The 8,713-nt window shown below is 44.0% G+C and overlaps 1 protein-coding gene across 7 annotated transcripts in view; it reads left to right on the forward strand.

The window, feature by feature from the left end:
* DCAF5 (DDB1 and CUL4 associated factor 5) overlaps positions 1-3,474 on the forward strand; it is a 79,956-nt gene extending 76,482 nt beyond the window's left edge. For 6 of the 7 annotated variants that reach the window (XM_030452383.1, XM_030452385.1, XM_030452384.1 and 3 more), the window contains one exon: positions 1,607-3,415. In XM_030452383.1, the coding sequence (XP_030308243.1) occupies positions 1,607-3,415 (1,809 nt within the window). Of the gene's footprint in view, positions 1-1,606 lie in introns of all 7 variants that reach the window. The other variant, XM_030452382.1, reaches the window with a different exon arrangement.
* Positions 3,475-8,713: the final 5,239 nt, after the last annotated feature.

The raw sequence follows: 8,713 nt of genomic DNA on the forward strand, positions 1-8,713 counted from the left end.
TTGCTCTGAAAGGGAGCTTCATGATTGCCCTAGAGAAAAAGGTGTGGCTGCTGCTCACTTCCATTTTGGAATAGCATCTCTTTTATCTTCAGTCAGAGCCTACATGAAAGCTGTTAACCATAAATTACAGAGGATGCATAGTAAAGGTGTTCAACTTTGGGAGAATTGCAGAAAGAAGGTTACCTTTACACCTTAAATCTAAACAAGTAATAGTAATTAATTTATTTTCTTTCACTTTTAAGAATTTTTTTTTTTTTGGTGTATTTCCAATGTTAAAGGTGTCAAGTCTTACTCTACACTGTTGAAAATTTCTGTGAATACAGAATTACTGCCATTCTCCTGGGCTTTTTTTTTTTATCGTGCTTGTCATGATGGTATCAGATTACGTTGCACGTGTTAACTGCACATCTGTTTGATGAGTGCTGATTATCCCGATTACACAGGCAAAACACTCTTTTTGTCAGCAGTTTTGTCTGCTTAGAATAAAACTTGACTAATTCCTATGAGGAAAAGAGTTAGCTGCTTTTGTCTACCCCAAAAGGCCAGCTTGGTGCAGACAGCTGCACAGAATTTTTTTCTCTGAGCTTGTTAGCATGGTAAAACCAAAGTATGACTGTGTCAGGGATTTTTTAAGGAGAACATTAAGACAGTGTTGACTGGCTACATACTAGCTCTGCTTACCTCAGTGTTGTGCATCACATTAACCATCCATCTATATTGAAATGAGAGTGCTTGTCCAATGAGTGCCTTAATCATATTGCCTCTAGATCTGAGAGCAAGACTGAGAAAGGTGAGGAGATCCAATGGTTATGTTTGCTATGGATTACCAGTTTCTTTGGGATATTGATGGGTCTTGCGTGGGCTTGGGGGAATTTTTTTTAAGTCTTTTTCCTCTCCATGCTAGGAAAATGGAGGGGAAGCTAGATAGACAGCACAAGTCTGTTGCTACTGGTTAAATCCTTATACCTTGCAGTGTTACTAGCTCTCTCCAGTGCAAAAGTAGCATTTTGTAAACCTCTTTCCCTTTCTGACTAAAATTGCTGCTCTGTTTTGAAAGGGTGTTGGATAATTTCTTTCCTTCACAACTCTTCTCTAAAGGAACCAGTGCAGGCCTGTTTTTCACCTCCATACTTTCAGCTTCCTGCCTGCTGATCAGGTGTGACAGACTGCAGCTGGATGAAATCTTACTCTGCATCACTGGCACAAGCAGCTCCAGTTTCCTGGGAAACAAGTGCTAAGACTGTATTGTAGGCAACAAACTATTCTTACTGTTAGTGAGTAAGCATCCTCTCTTACATAAAACTAGAGCCCTGCAATTTTGAGAAATTATTACACACTGAAACATTGAAATGATGGATAATTTGCAGCGTGAGAGGTTTTAAATTCTGGATGGGTGAAGTAGTTGCAGGAAAAACACATTTGTAAAGGTGAATAAAAAAATCCCACACCTCTGAAAGACCTGTAAGTATGAGTCAGACTGGTAAAAAAATAACAAAAACAATCTGCAGTTTTCCCTTGTTCTGGGTATTTTTGCTACTGCTCTGTTTCAAATATTTTTAATAGTTTATGCATTTGAAGACATATGGGTATTTTTATTCTGTTACAGATCTGGAGTCCTTACAAGCAGCCTGACTGCACGGGAGATCTGGACGGTAGGATTGAGGATGATTCACGTTGCCTCTACACTCATGAAGAGTACATCAGTCTTGTATTGAACAGTGGTAGTGGTTTGTCCCATGATTATGCCAACCAGTCAGTCCAGGAAGATCCACGGATGATGGCCTTTTTTGACTCCCTAGTGCGCCGGGAGATCGAGGGTTGGAGTTCTGACTCAGACAGTGACCTCAGTGAGAGCACAATCCTGCAGCTTCATGCAGGAGTCAGTGAACGTTCTGCTTACAGCGAGTCAGAGTCCTCAGCCTCTTTGCATCACTCCCCACCACATGTGGCTGAGGAGTCTGAGGAAACTGCCTATAACTTAAGGGCCTTAAGATCAACTGAATCCCCCTCAGCCAGAGAGGACGTGGCTTCCCGGCAGCAGAGGCTCTCTGCGCTGAGAAAGTATCAGGATAAACGTCTCCTGGCCCTTTCCAATGAATCTGATTCTGATGACAATACCTGTGAGGCTGAACTAGACACAGACCTTTTCCCACGGCCACGGTCCCCAAGTCCTGAGGAGAATGAGTCCAGCAGTTCCAGCAGCAGCAGCAATACAGAAGATGAAGAGGAACTGAATGAACGACGCACGTCTATGAGGCAGCGCAATGCACTGAGGCGCCGACAGAAGGTGCAAAAGGAGGAAAGGACTACTACTAACACAGAGAATGTGACCCCCTACATAGGTGAGGATATCTATGATTACCCCCAGATCAAAGTAGATGATCTATCTTCTTCTCCAGCTTCTTCGCCGGAAAGGAGTTCAGCCAGCAAAGAAGTTCTCAAAGAAAGGACCTCTCCTTGTTCAGACAGTGAATCTGTGGAGAGGAAGATTTACAAAGCTTACAAATGGCTTCATTATTCATACATATCATATTCTGCTAGTAAAGATGGTGAGTCCTCTAGAGGAGATGGGGAGAATGATGAAGGAAAACCAGGAACTAGTGGAAAGCACAGTACAGCACACTCACTAAACAAGGAAGATGGTAGAAATTTGGGTTCAGGGGTTCCTCAGGGTTCCTCAGCTCGTTCTACCGAGAACCACAACAAAGAAACTTTAAAAGAATGTGGCTTGATAGAAAATTCTAGTAATGGTCAAGCTCATGAATGTGACAATCAGCGGCGGATGGAGGGTCAAGAAAACACACCTGAAGACACTAGCAGTGGAGGTATAGAGCATTCTTTTGAGACTAAAAAGCTCAATGGAAAAGCTAACTGCAAAGGGCTAAATAGTTGTACTGAAGAACCATGCATTCAGACTTCAGGACTTGTGGAACAGAAAAACAGTCAGAACTGTCAACCAGCACCAAGTCATCACTCACTGGTCCCTCCATTCTCTACTGTTGCCATCTGTAGCATGTCAGGTCACTGCTCCAGAAACCAGACTGATGACAGTGAGGAGAGGAGCCCTGACACCTCCTGTGTTAACCACAATAATGGCTACTTGCATCTTCGCCCTTCATGCTTCAACAATGGACAGAGTTTTGGAGAGCAGGAGACTGTGACACAAGGACTACAGGTGTTCTCAAATGCTGATAGTGGCAACCTTGTTCAGATGGGTGTGACCTTGCACAAAGACTGCTGCCTGTCTGAAATGGACTCCAACAGCTACAATGTGGGCAGAAGAGAGGATACCATTGACTTGCACCCTACGAGCAGTGAGAGCACTCAGTCTCTCGGGGGACTGAAAAGACACAGAGCGGAGTTGGAAGATGCAGATTCAGAGGGTTCATCCTTAGAAAAGAAGCTAAAAACATGATAAATGCAAATGTCTGTCATAGTGTGCACTCTCAGAAAAAAAAAAAAAAAAAAAAAAAAGAAAAAAAAAGGAGAAAGAAAGTATTAAAGGCACATAGAGCTTGGGTCTGAAACATTGCGTTTGATTCTCCATTCCATTCTTCAGTGGGTCTGTTTTAGATTGCCAGTGGTTCATGCTGTATAAAAATCCAACTTACTCCTTAATGAGACTGAGTCTAGTGTACCCATACAAGGTTCTGTTTAAAGTAAATCCTTATTAAGATGGTTGACTGAATTATTCTTGTGTGGACATGTGTCGTTTGTTCAGCCAGCCAACAAGGATGACTGCTTTAAGTTTTAAATGTTCTTCTAAGAAGGAATTTTTCCACAGTGACACTTGCTACACATTATAGGCTGCAGAATGGTTGCATTAGATCACACTGGTGGTATCTGGGAAGTTGCTTCTTTGAAAAAGACAGGGAAGAAACCTTTCTGGGCCCTTTATTCTGCCTCAGAAATTGAAGAAATGCAACCCTTAGAGAGGATGTTTTCAGAGCTGAATGGTATCTTTAGAGACAATACTTCATAAAGGACTTGCTCCTGATACAGTTCAGTGATGTTATTTTCATGCCATCATAAAAGCTATAGGAAATAACCCTCTTTCCAAAATCAACTTTAAATGTTCCCATTATGACATTCAATTTTGTGGGTTTCTTTAGAGAGAAGAACTGAGTAACACAATGTCATCACTATGCTAAAATTTGTTTCTTTGGCAAGAGGAAGGTTTTGTGCTGTAAACCTTACTCTAACCAAGGGCTATTAAAAATCTGGCATTAAACATGCCTTTCTGTGAGCTTAACACATAGAGATTAATTATTACTACTACTACTATTATTAAATAATATGTCTCTAAGTGTAGGAATGTATTTTGACTGTGCCCTACCCTTTTCCCCATGGGCTTACTTTGGGAAGCAGTTGGCCAAAGAGAAAATAATGGAAGCATGGATAATGTAACCAATACATGTTAGTGTAGTGAAATGAGGCAACCAGGTGCCACTAATTACCAGGTAGGGGGCATGAGCTTGTTAAGACCACCTGTGCCTGATTAGGGCAGGGCCCCCACTGCGCATGAGCAGGATTAGGGGGCCGATAAAAGGTGAGGCTCAAACTCACAGGCTCAGCTCACTCCTGAGCAAGCCAGCAGAAGATTGGCTGCTCTTGGAGCAACAGCACCAATCCAGGCTGGTCAACCCTGAGGGCAATAGACTCAGAGCACTATTTGTGAGTTTTGTGGAACACCTGGTTGGACCTTGGAGCGTGGTACCCTCAGAGAGGTTTGTCTTGCAACATGTTAGCAGCAACGCTTGGTAAAGTGTTAGCCTGGAGCTCAAAATATGCTGGCGCTGGAGATCAGGGCTGGGTTTCCACCACTGTGCTGTAAATATGTAAAACTGCTGATGGGTAGGTGGATTCAACAGATTTGTGTGTGTATGGGAGAGCTTCAGAGAAACATCCCCGTGTGTAAGAATGCTGGAACTCCAAGTCCAAACTTGTGCAAGAGCTCTGGCTGCTGACTGCCACAACCTGGTGTGCTGTTCATGTAGACAGAGTCCTGTCTGGCCCTGGCATTCCTGCTCAATGAGGTATCCAGTGAGTCCTCCCAGTTTTGGCATGCTGGAATTGGTGGAGTTGCACTTGCTTCCCTAGCAACAAGGTAAGAGGAGTCAGTGTGTCAAGGGAAAAGAAAACACCTATAAAGAACACTAAAACTATGTGTTCATGCCTTGCATTGCTGACAACAGAAAAAGGCTTCTTTTGTCCCCAGTAATTGTCACAGGCTCTTAAGTACTGAGGAAGGGCCAGATTATTTTAAAGAACAGGAGGTTTTTGCTTTTGATGTGACTCTAGAAGTGCACTGCTGTAGAGCACTGATCTCAGAATAATTATCTCATATGCACAGCTACCTGGTACCTGGGGAAAGAAGCAAAATGTCCCATTAAAGCATGATGAAAATAAAGGAGCACTTCAGAAGGAATGCTGGGAGGGAGAGCAAAGACCATGAGCTTAAAAATATTCTTATTACTCCTCTGTGCCATAAGTTGTTTGCCCACACTTAGCTTTGCTAAATGAGTACTTAGCATAAGATATGATGTAGTACTTAAGTATGTAGGACAGGTAAAAGGAAAGGGATGTTTCAAAACAGGAGTGAAAGTGGCAATAAGAACAAGCACATACTTCGTTACCTTATTGTACTGATTATATTTTAGATCACTGCAACCAAGATCACTATAGGAGTGTTCTACTTGATTGTATAAAAACTTTATTATTAATGCTGGTTTTTAGCCAAAATCTTAAGGTTTTTGAGTCAAAACTATTCTTTGTTTTATTTTTTAAAGTTATTTACATTGGAAACATTTCATCAGCTGTCACTTCAGCTTTCCTTTGAAGAACACCCAGATTGCTGGTGAGCTAGTATGTCAACTCTCTGACATGGTCATCTTAGTGTTTTCTCAAATGCCTTATGGTCTCACTGTCTAATCCCTTTGTTTGTTTTAGACAAAATATAAAACAGAATAAAGCTCCCAGGTTTGGTGTTAACCCTCCTCTACCAGCTCTGGGCAGAAAGGCTTGCTGTGGTTTCCCATAGACAGCCTCCCATGCTGCTTGCACACTTATTTCTGCTTTCTGTCACACAGAAGAGGAAGGTGGGCTACAATCATAGAATCATAGAATTCGCTGGGTTGGAAGGGACCTCAGAGATCATCTAGCCCAACCCTTGAACCACCGTTGGGATTGCTACACCATGGCACTGAGTGCCACATCCAGTCTCTTTTGAAATATCTCCAGGGACGGAGAATCCACTACTTCCCTGGGCAGCCCATTCCAATGGCTGATCACCCTCTCCATAAAGAAATTCTTTCTAATATCTAACCTAAACTTCCCCTGGCACAACTTAAGACCATGCCCTCTTGTCTTGTTGAAAGTCGTCTGGGAAAAGAGACCAACCCCCCCTGGCTCCAACCTCCTTTCAGGGAGTTGTAGACAGCAATGAGGTCTCCCCTGAGCCTCCTCTTCTTCAGGCTGAACACCCCCAGCTCCCTCAGCCTCTCCTCATAGGGTCTGTGCTCGAGTCCCTTCACCAGCCTGGTTGCCCTCCTTTGGACCCACTCCAAGACCTCAATATCCTTCCTAAACTGAGAGGCCCAGAACTGGACACAGTACTCGAGGTGTGGCCTCACCAGGGCTGAGTACAGGGGCAGAATCCCTTCCCTGGACCTGCTGGCCACGCTGTTCCTGATCCAGGCCAGGATGCCATTGGCCTTCTTGGCCACCTGGGCACACTGCTGGCTCATGTTCAGCTTCCTGGCAATCCAGACTCCCAGGTCCCTTTCTGTCTGGCTGCTCTCAGCCACTCTGTCCCCAGCCTGTAGCGCTGCATGGGGTTGTTGTGGCCAAAGTGCAGGACCCGGCACTTGGCCTTGTTGAACCTCATCCCATTGGAATCAGCCCAACTCTCCAGTCTGTCCAGGTCCCTCTGCAGAGCCCTCCTGCCTTCCAGCTGATCCACACTCCCCCCCAGCTTAGTGTCATCTGCAGATTTGCTGATGATGGACTCAATCCCTTCATCTAAATCATCAATAAAGATACTGAACAGAACTGGGCCCAACACTGATCCCTGGGGGACACCACTAGTGACCGGCCGCCATTTTGATGCAGCCCCGTTCAGCACCACTCTCTGGGCCCGGCCCTTCAGCCAGTTCCTAACCCAGCACAGAGTGCCCCTGTCCAAGCTGTGGGCTGACATCTTTTCCAGGAGGATGCTGTGGGAGACGGTGTCAAAGGCCTTGCTGAAGTCCAGGAAGATTGCTTTTCTCTTTGTGGACAAGAGAAAGACAGGATTTTTGTCTATTCTTCCTTGAGTTAAAATGTCCTGTGTTAGCTTTCCTCTGTTTCACAGGCAGTACTATGGAGAGGTACCCTTTATGCCTGATGCTTTCTCTCATGTTCATCCATTTGCTTTCTCCAAAAGTCTTTGCCAAACCTAGGAAGCTCAGTGCTCTGCTGCACAGTCCAGAGAGTTACAGAATAATGAGCACAGCTGCATTACTACTGAATTGCTATGTGCATATGCCTGTAGGTCTTCAGGAATTCTTTAATAAGCTAATTCTAGCACATATATAATTCATAAAACACACCATTGCACTCTTGCAGCTGTGTCAGAGCGCACTAACCAGCCCAGCTAATGCTATGCCAGTGTGAACAAGAGCTCTCTTTCAAACACCTCCTGGGAAAATGGCAATTTTTCGAAGGGAAAAAAACCAAACAAAAAAACCCACAAACCCACATCAAAAACTCCAACAAAAAACCCCCACTGGTTATGAAAATTCTAGGTTTACCAAAGTTTTCTTCCGTGATTGTGCAGGTTAGAAGCAGCAAAATCTCGAAAGAAACATCAGCATATTTTGTTGTCCTGTCCTAGGAAATGAGCAATCTGAATCTGATGTTTGTACTCTGCTGGTTTCGAGTGAAGGACTGGAATTTGGGTCTTCTGCCTTTCTTGAGTGTTCTAGGCAACCTCAGAAGCCTACTGCATTATTCAGAAGAGGTCTTAGTTCTTTTTCGGTCTGAAACACAAAGGAGAAAGAAAATGGTAACACTTCCACAAATACTGGAGCAGGGCCTCGAACAACTCCAGAGCAACTCAAAACAACTCCATTGGTTTGTAGTTCGCTGAGAAAAGGCTATAGAATTCTTTCTCCCTTCTCCAGTTTGTGTGATCTTTGGTCCAGAAAGCAAGAGGTAGGTGCTGACCCAGCCTTGCATACATCCTGTCTGTCTTGAACATGCAAGAACTATCCTTTCAAAACTGGGCAGAATGTGTATGATTTTTTCTGCTAATATTTTCTTTAAATAAGAACCCAAGCCAGTGAGCTGTTGGTTCTGGAAGATGGCTGACAGGCCCAGCTTTTCTGTCTCATTACTGTTTTTCTCTTCAGTTCTCTTCAGACTGAAGCATCAGCCAGCACCTCTGTGGCAGCTGCAGGCAGATAGGTTAGCATTGCTGCTGTGTTCAGAGATGCTGGGAGTTGCCCCTTTGCTGAAGATGCTGTTTGGAAGCAGGTGACGTGAATGAGTAAGAATATCTTTTACGTTCCTATAAATAGGCAAAAAACTGCCTGAATTTCAGCTTTTGATGAGGGAGCAGGTCCTGCATGGCCAATGATGCTCCTGGCTACACACATAACACTTTCATAATAGATGCTGTGGGAGCTGATCTTTTCTGGATAGAATCTACCCCTGGGACCACATTAACATGAGC

The sequence above is a fragment of the Calypte anna genome, chromosome 5A (assembly GCF_003957555.1).
Source record: "Calypte anna isolate BGI_N300 chromosome 5A, bCalAnn1_v1.p, whole genome shotgun sequence".
Lineage (NCBI taxonomy): Eukaryota > Metazoa > Chordata > Aves > Apodiformes > Trochilidae > Calypte > Calypte anna.